At 54.9% G+C, this 16,252-nt stretch overlaps 1 protein-coding gene across 1 annotated transcript in view; it reads left to right on the forward strand.

The window, feature by feature from the left end:
* The window catches only part of ZNF775 (zinc finger protein 775), a 29,663-nt gene extending 13,535 nt beyond the window's left edge, over positions 1–16,128 (forward strand). The window contains exons 3-5 of the mRNA XM_024754500.1: positions 4,039–4,959; positions 12,493–12,727; positions 15,251–16,128. Coding sequence (XP_024610268.1) covers positions 4,039–4,959; positions 12,493–12,727; positions 15,251–15,881 — 1,787 coding nt within the window. The 3' untranslated portion in view covers positions 15,882–16,128. The remainder of the gene's footprint in view (positions 1–4,038; positions 4,960–12,492; positions 12,728–15,250) is intronic.
* Positions 16,129–16,252: the final 124 nt, after the last annotated feature.

The raw sequence follows: 16,252 nt of genomic DNA on the forward strand, positions 1-16,252 counted from the left end.
TTTGCATCCTGTTGAAGAAGATTACCAATTACCTCTAGATTGGAAACAAATTCTCCTAATTCTTCTAATACTGTATTTGCTTCTTTTAAACCAGCACTTAAATCCATCTGGAACTGATTTTTTTTTTTTTTTTTTTTTTTTTGTGGTACGCGGGCCTCTCACTGCTGTGGCCTCTCCCGTTGCGGAGCACAGGCTCCGGACGTGCAGGCTCCGCGGCCATGGCTCACGGGCCCAGCCGCTCCGCGGTATGTGGGATCTTCCGGAACTGGGGCACGAACCCGTGTCCCCTGCCTCGGCAGGCGGACTCTCAACCACTGTGCCACCAGGGAAACCCTATTCTACACTTTTAATGATTGTTTTTAGCCTTTTTTTTTTTGGTGGTGGGAGGGACTCTCACAGCCTCACCTCACCTGGCTCAGTGTGGAACAGCCATGTCAATACAACTGCATCAGTCAAGACTTTTATTAAATGGACTTTATTTTTTAGAGCAGTATTAGGTTTACAGAGAAAATGTGCAGAAAGGACAAAGAGTGCCCTATACCCTTCTCGACAGTTCCTCCTGTTGTTAACATTTTGCATTAGAATGGTGCCGTTTTTACAATAGATGAACCTTTATTAACACATTTGTATTAAATAAAGTCCATAGTTTGCATTAGGGGTCACTCTTTGTGTTGTACATTCTGTGGACAGATGCTTAATGTCCTGTACCTACCATTACAGTGTCATACAGAGGAGTTTCACTGCCCTAAAAATCCTCTGTGCTCTGCCTGTTCATCCCTTTCCCCTTGACCCCTCAACCCCTGGCAACCACTGATCCTTTTACTGCCTGCACAGTTTTGCCTCGTCCAGGACGTCACAGAGTTGGAATCATAGCGTGTAGCCTTTTCCGGTTGGCTTCTGTCACTTAGTCACATGCATTTAAGTTTCCTCCATGTCGTTTCATGACTTGAGATCTCATTTCTTTTTATCACTGAATCATACTCCATTGTATGGTGTACCCCTGTATCCATCCACCCAACGAAGGACATCTCTTGGATGCTTCCACGTTTTGACTGTTATCGATAAAGCTGCTATAAACGTCTGTGTGCAGGTTTTTGTGTGGACGTAAGTTTTCAGCTCCTTTGGGCGAATACATAGGAGAGTGATTTGTTGGATCGTATGGTAAGAGTATCTTTAGTTTTGTAAGAAACAGACAAACTGTCTTCCGAAGTGGCCTTAACATGTTGCATTCCCGCCAGCGATGAATGAGAGTTCCTGTTGCTGCACATCCCTGTCAGCGTTTGGTGTTGTCGGTGTTTTGGATTTTAGCCATTCTAACGGGTGTGTGGTGATAGTATTTTAGCTTTTAATGTTGCATAAGCCAAATTCTTCCTTGCTTGTTTTTGGAATTTCTGGGTGATTTACACACATAGTAAATGTTATAATTTACTTTTAATGTTGCATAAGCCAAATTCTTCCTTGCTCGTTTTTGGAATTTCTGGGTGATTTACACACATAGTAAATGTTATAATTTACTTAATTAGGGTTACACTGAATTTAAACATTTTGGTATGGAGAGCTCCTTATCTAGGAATATGATGTACCTGTTGTTTTATTTACATTCTATCCCTTCAGTAAAGTTTAATAGTTTTCTTTATGTTTTGCTGGTATATTAGGTATACTTACAGCTACTTTATTGCCATTTTGAAAAGTTACGCATTTTAATGTTTTTCATCTGGCAGTTTTGTTGGAACTTTTATTTCTAAAACTTCATCAGTGGGTTCTCATGCACATTCTAGGTTAATAATTATCAGCAAATGACAGTTCTCTCCTCCTTTCCAAGATTTATATATATCTTTCTTTTTTCACCTTGCTCCTAACTTGAATAGGCTTCTAATCTTCTGCCTTCGGTTATAACATTTGCTGCCGTTTCTAATACAGCTCCTTTGTCAACCTAAGAAAATTTCCTTATGTTCCTAGTTTGCTAAGAGCTTCCTTCCTTCCTTTTTTCTCTACCCCTCCCTCTCTTCCTCCTCCCGCCTTTCTCTTTTCCTTCTCTCCCTCCAGAAGTGATGTTGAATTTTATCCTGGGACTTTTTCACATCTATTGAGATAGTATAAGGTTTTTAATGTTTAAAAGGTTAATGTCATGAACTGTGTTGAATCATCTTCGCTTTCCTGGAGAACATCCAGCAAAGCCATGATAGATTGTTCTCGTAACACTGCCACACTTGCTTTGCCAGTGTTTTTGCTTGTTTGTTTCTTGCATCTACTTTCAAAGAACGATAAACCTATACTTTCCTGCTACCCCACCCTTGTCTTATTCTGGGTCATGTTAACATGTGAGCTTCCCCCCTCCCCCTGCCCTAGTCATGGTCACAGTTTCTGTAAGCTGGGAATAGTCCTTGCCGTGAAGTTTTAGTAGAACCTCTTTGTACGGTTCAGTGGCCAGTTACCCATTTTCGAGGTTGAACTTTAGCTTTCTTTTCAGTCTTTTCTAATTGTTTCTATAGACATGGTTTCTACCTTTTCTCGAGTCAGTTTTGTTAATTTATTTTTCCTCGCAAAATCATCCATTTTATATAGATTTTTCAAATTGATATAATGTCTATACATGGTATTTTGCGATTTATCAGAATCCTTTTTTTATCTTTATGTTCCCTTTATCCTATCATCTCTGCTTTTGTCTTTATTAATTCCTTCCTCTTACTTCCTTGGGGTTTGCTTTGTTGTCTTTTTAATATTGGCAGCGGTTTTTTGTTTTTTTTTTTTCTGGCCGCGTTGGGTCTTGTTGCTGCACGCGGGCTTTCTCTGGTTGCGGCGAGCGGGGGCTACTCTTTGTTGCAGTGCGCTGGCTTCTCATTGCGGTGGCTTCTCTTGTTGAGGAGCACGGGCTCTAGGCACGCGGGCTTCAGTAGTTGTGGCTCGCAGGCTCTAGAGCACAGGCTCAGCAGTTGTGGTGCGTGGGCTTAGCTGCTCTGCGGGGGCGTGGACTCGTCCCGGACCAGGGATCGAACCCGTGTCCCCTGCATTGGCAGGTGGATTGGCAACTGTTGTTTAGAGTCTCTCTTCTTTGTTCCCGTTTCATTTATTTTTTTATTGAACATAAACTTTTTCTTGAAGTGTAACACAGAAAAGTGCACAGGTCGCGGGCTGTATAAATTCCCCAAGTGAACACGCCCATGTAACCAGCACCCAGATCCAGAAGGAGAACATTGCCAGAGCCCCAGAAGTGCCCCAGGCCCCCTTGCAACCGCAGTGCCCTCTGTCGGGGGGCCGCTACCCTTCTAACTCGTCCATTAGTTGCCAGCTTTTGACCTACGTATGAATGGAATCAGACCGTCTGTACACAGTGTCTACGGCAAACCTTTTCCATCATGGCTTCTGTCCAGGAGCCCCGAAGCCAAGCGGCCTCTGGCCTGAGCACCGTGTAAGGGCTGGGTTAGTACCGCAGCGTGCAGCTGCTGTGTAGGATTCGTTTAGTACAAGGACGACGCAGCACGCGTTCTGGCTGCCGAGACCTTTCTGGCCTACTTTCTTGTTCATGGTTTCGTTGAAGAAATGTGAGGTTGCCAAGAAGGTGAGGTGCGCACGCACCACGGCTGCTGCCCCGGAGAGGCCTGGCAGTGATGCGGGGCTTGGCTGCCCAACCCCTGGGGGGACTGGACGTGCACTCGTCCAGCGAGTGTCCAGCACATCCATCCCCTTAGGAAGAGAAGGAGATGTTTGGAAACGTGGCCACTTTCTGCTTGCTTCCTGGGTCGGAAGACTCCCCTGGGCCTCAGGGTGGAGGAGGCGGGCAGCGGGGTCGTTGGCACGGCAACACTCACCTATCGTTTCTTCCTTGTCTTTTTCCTTTGCCCTCCTGTACACCCCAGTCTCCCCTTTATTGTCCTTTCCACCCTCCCTCCTCTCTTCTTCCTCTGCATCCTTTTCTCCCGGCCCTATTTTCTGCCAAGCTCTGCCCTCCTGACGCGTCTTCCCGCCCTCCCGCCCTTTCCCTCCACCCCACCGAGCACCGAATGACTCTCGCCGTCTCTCTCCCTCTGCCTCCGGCAGGAGATGTGCTGGTCATGAAGATCAAGCAAGAGAAGCCAGAGTGGCTGCTGCAGACGCTGGGGCCACAGGCCGCGCTTTCCCAGAAGGATAAGGAGAACATTTTCCGGCAGCGTCGGAGCCTCCCGCCATGCCAGACCGTGGGGAAGCCTCGAGCCTGGGGGGGACAGGAGGAGACTGGGGGTCCAAGGTGGGCCCCTCCCCTCGAGCAGGACGGCGGGCCGGCAGGCCGGGCTCCGGGGGTGACCCCCAGCCCCCTGCGCCCCGCTCTTTCTGCCGGCGAGGGTCACTTCGTGTGCCCGGACTGCGGGAAGAGGTTCAGCTGGTGGTCGACCTTGAAGATCCACCAGCGCACCCACACCGGCGAGAAGCCGTACCCGTGCGGCAAGTGCGGCAAGAGCTTCAGCCAGAAGCCCAACCTGGCGCGCCACCAGCGGCACCACACGGGCGAGCGGCCCTTCTGCTGCCCCGAGTGCGCTCGGCGCTTTAGCCAGAAGCAGCACCTGCTCAAGCACCAGAAGACCCACTCCCGGCCCGCCACCCACCCGTGCCCCGAGTGCGAGCGCTGCTTCCGCCACCAGGTGGGCCTCCGCATCCACCAGCGCGCGCACGCCCGGGACCGCCAGGGCACCCGCGCTGGGCTGCAGACACAGTTCATCTGCAACGAGTGCGGCAAGAGCTTCTCGTGGTGGTCGGCGCTCACCATCCACCAGCGCATCCACACGGGCGAGCGGCCCTACCCGTGCCCGGAGTGCGGGCGCCGCTTCAGCCAGAAGCCCAACCTGACGCGCCACCGGCGCAACCACACGGGCGAGCGGCCCTACCTGTGTGCCTCCTGCGGCCGCGGCTTCAGCCAGAGGCAGCACCTGCTCAAGCACCAGCGCGTTCACCGGGGCGCCCTGGCGCCCACCCCCAGCGCCAAGGGCGCGGCGCTCTAGGGGGCCTGGACCCAAGCAGACCCATGGGCGGGATGGGATGCTTGCGTGGTGCGTGTGGGGAATGACCAGGAATGGTGGCTTTTAGAACCCCAGGGGGTAAGACCCTATCAAAAGGTGCTTTCTTCAAGGCTCTCAGACCTGAGACCAGAATTCCACAAGCATCCCAAAACGGGGGCCGGGAAGAGTCCCGGGAAGGGCTGAGGGAGGAGGTAAGATCAGACATCCTCACCCTGGAGCCTGGATGTGTCTGTGATGGTTGAGGCCCGTCTGTGGGGACGGGCAGCCCTCGGGCATTGAGTGCGGGGGCTGTCGACGGCCCTGGGCGAGGCTCCCTGGGTGAGATGGCGCAGGTCTGGACTGGTCAGCTGTGGCACCAGCCAGCTGTGCTCAGCTGCCAGATAGCCCAGGGGTGTCCCTGTGGGGGAGTCTCAACAGACTGAGTGCCCAGATGGGAGCTGGAGCTGGGGAGGGGCACGCCTATGCCCGTGCGAGGCCAGTGCTGAGCACTTAATGGCTACTCAAGACATGTTTTTGGAAGGAGGGAATGGTTTGATGGTCCTCAACACCAAGTGCCCTGCTGCCCAGGGTGCTGTGGTGGCCGGCTTGACCCTAGGACTGGTGTGTGTGTGTGTGTGTGTGTATGTGTGTGTGATGGTCAGGGGCTGGGACTGGGGGGCGGGGGTGGTCTCAGCTGGGGTTTGGTACCTTGGGGAGGGACCTGCAGCAGGAGAGCAGCGAATGTGCTGCCCTGACTCGGTGGGCACTGCCCGGGATCCCTATCAACGCCGGTGTTGCAGAAGAGAGAAATGAAGGATTGATTGTCTCATGTGGTCTCCTTTCTAAGCCACCCTTCCTGTTCTCTGGGTCCTTGTGTGCTTGGAGGGATCCATTTGCCCCAGGACGAGGGCAGGGAGCTTTGGCCATGAGCACAGCCAGTCCCCATGGCCAGTTCTTGCTGGGGGTGGAGGGCAGTATTCTCTCCCCTGTTCCCTCTCCAAGACAATTTGATCACTTCCCACATACCCGCCTTGACCTCTAGCTCCTCAAAAGTCACCCCTCGTACCCTTCCAAAAGCAGGGTCGGCTGGGGCCCTAGTGCTAGCAGAAGGGCCCGGGACTCCAGCCCGGCTGTAGCCTTGGACCATGTCTTCCCACAGGAGGGGAGGGGATTGCAGAGGGCGTGGGTATCGGGGTACCAGGGTTGGATAGCTGGGAAGTGAGAGGAAAAAGGGGAACCCTAGGGTGATTCTGTAGGAGGAGAAACTGTGCCTTCCTGCCTCCAAGGGCCCGCCTGGTTCTCCCTTGAACTCAGAGAAGTGTTATCTTCTCCAGGAGCTGTGCGGTCACCCTGGCTTCCGTTCACCCCTCTTCTCAGGTTTTGTTTAATCCCTTTCATCTGGCAGGAGCTCGAAGTGTTGTAGCATCACAAAAAGACATATGGAGGGGCTTCCCTGGTGGCGCAGTGGTTGAGAGTCCGCCTGCCGATGGAGGGGAGACGGGTTCGTTCCCCGGTCCGGGAAGATCCCATATGCCACGGAGCGGCTGGGCCCGTGAGCCATGGCCGCTGAGCCTGCGCGTCCGGAGCCTGTGCTCCGCAACGGGAGAGGCCACAACAGTGAGGGGCCCGAGTACCGCAAAAAAAAAAAAAAAAAAAAAGACATGGAGGTGATCCAGCTTACCTGGGTAACACAATTCTGGTGATGGTTAATGTTCAGCCAGGGCCGCTGACTTGTGGTCCAGGCCTTTGATCACAAACCATGCTGTGTGAAACCTCACGAATGGGTGAGGTGTGCCCATCTGGGAGTTCAGGTCTGAGGACCAGCCGGGGGCCAAATCAGAAGGGTTTTCCTAAGCACGCTCTGACCCAGCCCTACGTGCTGCTCTGTCTCCCTGCAAAGCCCTGCCCCTCTCCTGCCGGCCCTGCTCAGGGAAGCAAAATGCTTGGGATCTCATCAAAACCCACTGTAATGATGGGGTATTTGCTTCCTGAAATTCTGAGGCCAACTCAAGCAAGCCCTGCTCCTCCAGGAAGCGTCCCAGAAGTACCATGTCTGCATTAGAGGCCTGTTAAACCACGTTCCTGAGCGGCAGGGCAGGCAGATACTGAAGAGATCAGTTGAGCAGGAGTTTCCATACAATAGGATGTGTTATCGTTCCCAAATGGCCTGTGTTTAGTGATCAGATCAGACAGCTGCACTGGTAAGACTTGGGGTCGATGAGGTCCGATTGCAGCTCCCCTCTCCCACCAAAGTCATGAGAATGAATGCCTGTTCACTGACCCCAGGGGACCTGCCTCTTCAAAAATGGGTGCTTTGCGTCACAATGGGGACAAGGCCAAGTCCATCAGGGTGAAGAATTACCGAGGTGCACGTCCCATTGACCAGGTTGGGATGGGACGGTAGCACAGCAATTATTTACTAAACAAGTCTCCAGTGTGCCGGGCACTGTGTCAGACCTCAGGGATGCCGTGATGAATAAGCCATTGTCTTAGTCGGCTCGGGCCAGCGTAACACCACCACAGGCTGGGAGCTTTAATGACAGACATGCATTTCTCACAGTCCGGGAGGCTGGCAGTCCAAGATCAGGGTGCTGGCAGAGACTTTTCCTGGTGAGGGCTCGGTTCCTGGCTTGCAGACGACCACCCTTTCTCGGGGTTTTCACATGGTGGGAGGGCGAGAAGGAGTGGGGGAGAAGTAAAAGAGAGAGAAAGGACCTGGTCTCTGTCTTCCTCTTCTTAGACACTAATCTCACCAGGCGAACCTCACTCTCACAACTTCATTTAAACCTAATTCTTAATTTTCTCCCAAAGGCTCCATCTCCAGATGCCACCACATTGAGGGTAGGGCGTCAACACATAAATTTGCGGAGACACAATGCAGGCCATAGCAGTCACAGACCCTGCCCTTGAGGAGCTCCTGGGCCTTTGTGGAAACTCATTTTGATACACAGCTTGGAACAATCTCTACGATCAACTCTTCAACAAATCGTTCCCAGCCCCAGCTCTGTCAGCAAGGCGTTCTTATTCACCATCTCACGGCGAGTTATGACCTGGGCAGGGCAGTGATACAGGGGAGGGGGAGGGGGACGGTGGGACTAGTCCAGTGGGTCATGTTGCAAGTGGATGGTAGGTCCCAGGTCTCCTGTTAGCCTAAATCTCTTCCGCTGTCACGATGGCAGTCTTCTCCGAGGGAGGCCTGGCATTGTCAACTTCAATTTTAATTCCATTTCATTTAAAAATAAACTAGGTCAGAGAAAATTTAGGAAAAGACACGCCATAAAAATCAAAGACAAGAAGGTCAGACCTACCCTCGTGGTTTACAGTTCAAAACGTTCCGGAGCGTGCTGAGATTAAAGGCTTGCATGGGGGAACAGAAAACAACCACGCAGCCAGGTAAGTGCCTGTCTGCGATGGGGACCCAGGGCCAAGCTTGCAACACACCAGATGAGCTTGGTGGGGTTGGAGTTCCAGGAACTGCCCTCGTCATCCTTGTGTCCTTTGTTAGGGGCAGCCTGGCAGCTAAGACAAATGACTCAGGTACGGGGAAAATGCTCCTTCTTGGCAAGGAACGTGAGCTTCGAGTCAGCTGGCCAGGCGGCAGCCTGCTTGGGAGGGTGTGGTTCCAGGCTGCCCAGGCCGAGGGAGCTGCAGGGAGAGGTGCCCTGACCAGGGGAGAGAGCGGGACTGGCAGGGACTTTGTAGAGAGCGCCTGGCAGGAGTAGGGGCTGCTGCTGAGGCCTTTGGTTTTTCTTTTTAAAGTAATTTGGGTTTGGTAAAGAACTATCCTTGACCTTTGGCAAGAGCAGGAGTGTTGTGGCTGAAGATAGTATGTTTTCTCATATCACTGCTCTTACTAGATCCTAGCGGAGGGAGGGACACGAATGGGTCCCCATGGGCTGAACTCTGGATTAAAAAAAGAATGGTGGGCTTCCCTGGTGGCGCAGTGGTTGAGAGTCCGCCTGCCGATGCAGGGGACACCGGTTCGTGCCCCGGTCCGGGAAGATCCCACATGCCGCGGAGCGGCTGGGCTCGTGAGCCATGGCCGCTGAGCCCGCACGTCGGGAGCCTGTGCTCCGCAAGGGGAGAGGCCACAACAGTGAGAGGCCCACGTACCGCAAAAAAAAAAAAAAAAGAGAATGGTGTCTCCCGGGTCACTCAGATCTGGAGGGGGTGGTACCCTAGAGCAGCACCGTCCAGGAGAACTTTCTGTGATGGTGAAATGTTCTGTATCTGTGCTGCCCCAAACCATGGCCACCAGCCACGTGGGGCTGTCGAGCCCTTCAGTGTGGCGGGTGAGGCTGAGGACCTGAAATTTCAATTTTATTTGATTTTAATTAATTTAAATTTAAAAAGCCACACGTGGCTATTGGACAGTACAGCCCTGGGAATAATGCTTCTATAGAGAAGAAGTAGAAATGTTTTCTCTCACCCCTGCCCCTCACCCCAATCTAGAAAGAGCTTTCTTTCGACGGTGGGAATAGTGGGTAGAGTCAGTTCCGGGGCTAAATTCTGGCTTTACCATGTAAGCTGAGGGACCTTGGGCAAGGGACCTATGTAGGGCATGTAGTGTAGTACCTGGCACACGGCAGGCAATAAATGATAGCTGTGGTCATTTTAAAAATAACCTCCCCGTGTGGCTACTTGCACAGCATTTGTGGCAATGGAAGTTGTACCATGGGAGACGAAGGAAAGGATTTTCCCCAAACAGAGCTCAGTCGCCATAGAAATTAACTGGTATGAAGCACACTGCAAGCTTAGAGGTTGAATTGATGTCCTAGGTCACATCTTGGGTTTTAACTTCAAGGAAAAAGAACTTTGAAGCAGATATGAACTCGTGCCCAGAGCCCCACATCACCATTCAGGTCTCGCAGTGCCTCCCAGCCCTCAGAGCCATGTCTGGGGCCCCTCATCCCTTACATTACATCGGCACACCTGCTGGCCGAGGGGCCACCTTTTCCCTCCACCACTCTTAGGTGAAATCTGCAGACGTGCATTCATTCATTCAGCAGACATTGACCAAGGGCCTATGATATGCTGGGCACTTGGGATACAGAGATGCTGAAAACACAGTCCCTGCCCTTTGGAGCTCAGGACCTGGTGGGAAAACAAAAGTGAGCTAAATCCCTATCTGAAGTCAGCACAGGTGCCTTAGGGAGGGATGTTAGGGATCACTGTCCAATCTGGGGAGACGGGAGGAGCTGGTGGGGGGCAGCATGGTCACCTAGCTGAGTGCAGAAGCCCTGGGGATGCAACCCAGAGCCGGGGGAGCCAGAGGATGACCAGGCTGATCTCTGCGAGGGACCACGCGGGTCCGGAAGAGTACCTGGGGATCGTTTGTCCAGCTGGTGTACCCTGGAGGTGGGGGAGGGAATACCGTGCCCTGGGCAGGACTCGGCTGAGCTGATGCCTCTTCCCAGAATGAGGTCACGGGCCAGCTGTTCTCGGCTGTGAGAAGCCCAGGCCTTTGTTAGGGCCGGAGTGCAGCTGTCACATGAGGCTTGTGGAGTGGAGGGGATCGCCATGCCCGCCTCTGGCCCTGCCTGTGCGAAGAAGCATGGCTGCATTTGCAGAATGTCTCCGCGCTTCCATTCTATTGTGCTCACCACAGCACGTGAAAACGGAAAGGGAGATGCGTGTGGGAGTGTATGTGTATGAAAGCAGAGAAACGAAGTGACTCAGCAGAAGTCACACACACAGACGCAGGGCAGGGGATGGAGGCCTCCCAGAGCCCTCGGCATTCCCACTGAGAGATGAGTTATAGGTGGTGTTGTCGGCTTTCCCCTCCCCCGTCCCCAGCTGTGTTCTTTCTATGTTGGCACAGGTTACCTAGAAAATGCTGCTAAAAGTATAGGTGACATCCTCAGGTATATTATTGATTTTGCCTTTGAAAAAATCTGGTCATTTACTAAGTGTCCCCATTTCTCCTGCGGCCTGCGGGAAGGATGAAAGCTGATCCCTCTGGCAGGTGATAACTTTTGCAACAAGAGCTGGAGAGCTGGGAGGCATGGCTGTTCCATGGACCAAGCTCCACAGGCCCCGGGGCGGAGTGTGGGTATGGATTATCATCAGTGGTTAGGGGGTCCTTTTGTTAATGCCAGGGGAGCGCCCTGGGGTAAACATCTATCCTGGTGGGTTAATTTCTTTGGGCTTCCCAGAATTCCCTCCCTGTTGCCTCTATTTGAAATACCAATCTCCTTGGGATGTCTCACTCATGAAGCTCCACATACCTCGGTGACGGGCTACAGGAGCAGCATGGATGGGGGTAGGGGTGGGGGTGGGTCCTTGAGAGGCTGAGAGTGACCCAGGGTGGACCTGCTGGGATGGACTGGTCCACGGGGTGAGCTGTGAAAGCTGGCAGGCCTGACCTTCAGGTCTGGTGTCGGGAGAAAGGGATTGGTTTTACTCCGAGGGTTGGGCCCCACCTGGAATTCATTTCGCAGGCTCTGAAAGGCACACTGGGTGCCTGCAGAGTTGCAGGAGGGACCTCCTGAGGCTGGGAGGCCTGTGTCTTCTAGAGCCCCTCATCAGGGATAATGCCACCCTAACAGCCATATTCCACAGTCTGCTGTAAGGAGCCCTGCCTGGACCTTCCGGAATCCCAGCTGTTTCATCCACCTGGCAGCGACAGAGGGCCGGGAAAGAAAAGGCTAGCTGATGTTCCTCTAGCACTTTTAATTTAAAAACTCATTTTCCCTCTCCAGCTTCAGTTTCTTTGTCTATAAAATGTAAATTTGGAGGCATTTTCTCACTCTGGATGAGATGATTACTTCTCATCCTGGTCGGCACACTGTTTCTGTTTGCAGGTCGAGATACCAGAGTGATGCCAGGGAGAGTGAGCTGGGCCTGCCTACTGAGCTCTGCCACTCAGAGCTGTGGGTCGCAGGGGAGTAGGGAGGGTGGGGGAGGCGCTCTGGGTTTCAGTTTTTACTCTCCCATCCATGAAATGGGATGATAATACCTGTATAACTTAGACGGCACAAGATTATTGGAAGGCTCCCGCGAGATAATATATGACAAAGGACATTGTAATAAGAGAAGTAATATATAAGTAAGCGGTATTATTAAATGACATTTGGAAACGAATTCAGCCCCGCCCTGTCCACGTCAGCTGGTTCCCCTGGGTGTTATAAATGGCTCTTTCACAGGATATCTTTGTCTTGACTATAATGGGCTCAGTTCTGAAGAGGACTGGACCGTAGGGGTGTAAGTGTCTCCTCTATTCCCCCATTCATCCTAATAGCATAACCCGAGCCATATGGTAGGGTGGGCTCTGTCTTCCACCCATGAAACCCCTGCTCAGAAAGGCTCTGCCGGGGGCGTTCCTGCGTTCACTCCCTTCTCTCTCTTGCAAGGAAAGGCTCTGTCCCTCCAGCGCCCCCAGACCCAGTTTCCTAGGCGCTGGGGTCAGTTTGCGGGCCTGACCAGGCTATTAGCCCTGCCGTAGGATGAGGGAGGTGAGGATGAGGCTCTAACTGCTGAACTGGGGCCTCGGGGAATCCTGAACCGGGAATGGCTGGGGCAGGGGGCCCGGAGGGAGTTGGGGCGACCCGGCCCTTGGGGCGTTCTGCCCCCGAACCGGCCCCCGCCTGGTTCCCTCTCCTGTCCCGGCGGGCGCTGGGCTCGCAGCCCTCCTTGTTCCGCCAGCCGGGTTGTTGGCGAGTTAGACCTCCCAGCCTCACGGGGCTGCTGTGCGGCTGCGGCGACGTCGGCGACTGCGGCGTTGCGGAGGAGACGGAGGGCTGGGGAGGCGGCGCCACGTGAGTCCCGGGCCAGGCCAGGACTGGGGCCTCGGCGGGAGATTACCGTATTTACCGAGGCCAGTGCCGGCCCGTGGGGGCGGGTCACTGCAGGCGCGCTACCGTATTTGCCGGGAGCCGCGCAGACCCTTTCCGGGAGTGGCGAGCGCAGCGACTTAATTATGTATTTATCCATGGTTGCGTGGTTCCCCCCGGCCGCTGCGGGAGCGGGAGGGAGTGGGTTGCATGAATTCCCTAAGGGAGCCGGTGCTTGTAGCGGAATGGGGTGGGTTGCTGCAGCAGAGTGGGAGGCCTACATATCTTAGTGGGGGTGGGGTTGCGACGCAGAGTTTACCATATTTCTCCAGGATCGCTCCGGCCTCAGGAATTGGCAAGGCTGTGCGCGGGGGGGGTCGGGTGGGTGGGGTCAGCTCTTTTGATTAATGCCGGTATTTGAAAAGGACAGCGGTGCGGGAGGCTGGCCGTCTTTATGAGGGTGAGGGAGAAGGGGCGCGGGAGGCGCTGCGGAGAGTTACCGTATTTGCCTTGGGCAGCGCAGACTCGAGGAAAGAGCCACTGTTGGAGGCCAGAGGAACTGGGGCGCAGCCTGGTCTGTGAGTGTGGGATGGGATGGAGGAACCTTGGGGAGACGGGGTGGGGGGCAAGGCCTTGGACCCTCTCGGCGGGCGGGGCCCTTGGTCAGGGGTATAGCTGGGGAGTGGGGAGGCTGCCCAGAGACAAGGCCGGGCTGAGATTGGCCAAGGGGACGGCGATGATCTGTCTTTGCAAACGTCCATGCAGCTGCCTGGGGAAAGACTTGTGGGTGGGGTCTACTGCAAGTAGTACTTGTCCCCTTCTCCTGGGTGAGTGGCGTTCCACCCCAGCCTGAGGGTAGGGGGAGACAGAGGGGGTGCCTCTGGGACCCCACTCTGCCGATAGGTCCACTGAGCTTGTGGTTAGCAGAGAGATCTGGAAGTGTGGAGAAGGTCTGCATGGAGGAACAGGGGAAGGGCCAGCAAGCTTCCCAGTTGGGGGTGGGGGAATGCAGGGGAGTGGCCAGCTCCTTCCCTCCCAGCAGGCCCCAGCGCTCTACAGAGCAGGAGCCTAGGGTTTTGGGGAGGCATGAGGGTGGTGGCCGCAGACAGTGCCCCAGAAGCAGTGGTCCTTTGGGTATTGATGGCTCTGTGATGGTGGCCAGGAGGGTGGTGGTCTTGTGTGTGTGTGTGTGTGTGTGTGTGTGTGTGTGTGTGTGTGTAAACTTAGCTGGTGAGCAGCTACTGTGTTGAAAAGGGATTTTGACAGTGAGGAAACTTAAGGCCTAGTCTTGGTTCACCTTGCTGTGTGACCCTGGGCAAGTAAGTGGGCCCCACTGAGCCTTAGTTTCCCCATCTATAAAATGGGGTTCAATAAACCTGCCCCTTCCTCAGGGCTGTTGTGAGGACAGTGGGAAACAATTTAAGAGGAACACAGTGCCCTGGGAAAGAGGATCCTTAGGAGAACCAGTGTGAACGGGATGGAACTGAACTCGGGGGTGTTTGTTGAGCTTTGAGTGTTCCTCAGCCTTGGGCCAGGCTTTGCTGGGGCGATGCCAGATGCCAAGAGGAATCAAGCTGAGACCCGCCCTTTGGGAGCTCACAGTGTGGTTCAGTGACTTGCAAACCTTTTACAGGCATGCCTCATTTTGATAAACAAAGAGCTGCTGCCTTAATGTTTAACTGAGGTTACTTTCAAGTTTACGGGGCTTTTGTTACTTTTTTGAAGCTTTGCAAAAATATCTTTAAACCACTGTTGACCCACCCTTCCCTCCAGATTGGGGATGCACCTCCCTACCCCCCTTCTTGAGAATCTGGTTGGAGAGATAAGACGCATCCAGGTTCAGTATAACTTACAATACCAGGAGTCCCTGAATATTGCTCATCAGCGTTTATTCAATGCCTTGTGCGGCAGGCACAGTGTTTGATGCGGGGCATAAAAGGAAGCAGCTCTTGGGCTTCCCTGGTGGCGCAGTGGTTGAGAGTCCACCTGCCGATGCAGGGGACACGGGTTCGTGCCCCGGTCCGGGAAGATCCCACATGCCGCGGAGCGGCTGGGCCCGTGAGCCATGGCCGCTGAGCCTGCGCGTCCAGAGCCTGTGCCACAACAGTGAGAGGCCCGCGTACCGCAAAAAAAAAAGGACGCAGCTCTGTCCTTTAGGTGCTCACGGGGCAGGGAGACAGAGGCGGTCTGACAGAGCAGCATGCTGCGTGATGGGTGAGGGTCGTAGGGTTGGGTCACGTGGCTCTGGAGGGGCTGGAGAGGTCAAGGAAGGATTCTAGCAGGAAGTGTCATTTTAGAAAGGCCTGAAGGAGGGGTAGGATGTGATTAGGGGTAGAGGAGAAAGAAGGGCATTCCAGCAGGGGGACACAGGCTCGAACAGGACTGGAGAGTGGCGGGTTCTGGAAGCCGTGGGAGCCCAGGGGAGTGTCCTCCCTGAGGCTGGGGCCTGGATGATCCTCGGGTGCCCCCTGACTACTCTCTCTGCTTCTGCCTCCCCAGGGGCCGGTGATTGCAGCCGGAAGTGCCCATGACCGAACTGGCGTCCTCTGGGGACAGGTCCCCTGTGGGGGACGGGGAGGAGGGCCTGGGGGACGATCGAGGCCTGGTCATCCACCACCCTGCGGAGGAGCAGCCGCACCGCTGCCCACTGTGCGGCCAGACCTTCTCGCAGCAGCCCAGCCTGGTGCGGCACCAGAAGGCGCATGCCGGAGTGGGCCGCGCGGCCGCCTTCGTGTGCCCCGAGTGCGGCAAGGCCTTCAGCGTCAAGCACAACCTCGAGGTGCATCAGCGCACCCACACGGGCGAGCGGCCCTTCCCCTGCCCCGAGTGCGGGCGCTGCTTCAGCCTCAAGCAGAACCTGCTCACGCACCAGCGTATCCACAGCGGCGAGAAGCCGCACCAGTGCGCGCAGTGCGGCCGCTGCTTCCGCGAGCCGCGCTTCCTGCTCAACCACCAGCGCACCCACGCGCGCATGCCCGCGCCGCACCCGCGCCGCCCCGGCGTCTTCGGGGAGCGGAGGCCCTACTTCTGCGCCCGTTGCGGCAAGAGCTTCGCGCGCGAAGGCTCGCTCAAGACCCACCAGCGCAGCCACGGCCACGGGCCCGAGGGCCAGGCGGCCCACTTAGGCCGCGTGCTCTGATGCGCGCTGGACCTGCTGCCTCCGGCTGTTTTCTGCCCCAGAGCCGCATCCGTGACCTCTGGAGATGGCGCTGGGCTTCGGCCCCCTCTGTGGCTGGGATCCCGGGAGACTGGGAGGGCTGGCTTGGGGTCTCAGAGGAGTGGGCCGCCTCCTTCCGCTCCTTCCCCAGGACCCTCTGGCTGGCTGCACACGGCTGCTTTGGGCCCCTGCGTTGGTTTTCCTCCGCAGGCCCACCCAGCTTAGAGCAGGTGAGACCCGGCGCTGGCCAGAGCCCGTCTCAGACTTGTTCGGGGTCAGGTGGGGACAGGTGAGGGAGGTGGGGCGTAGTGAGCTCCTACGTCTACGACTAGCTTCTTACTAGATCTTCACTT

This window comes from Neophocaena asiaeorientalis, unplaced genomic scaffold (assembly GCF_003031525.2).
Source record: "Neophocaena asiaeorientalis asiaeorientalis breed wild unplaced genomic scaffold, Neophocaena_asiaeorientalis_V1.1 scaffold407, whole genome shotgun sequence".
Taxonomy (NCBI): domain Eukaryota; kingdom Metazoa; phylum Chordata; class Mammalia; order Artiodactyla; family Phocoenidae; genus Neophocaena; species Neophocaena asiaeorientalis.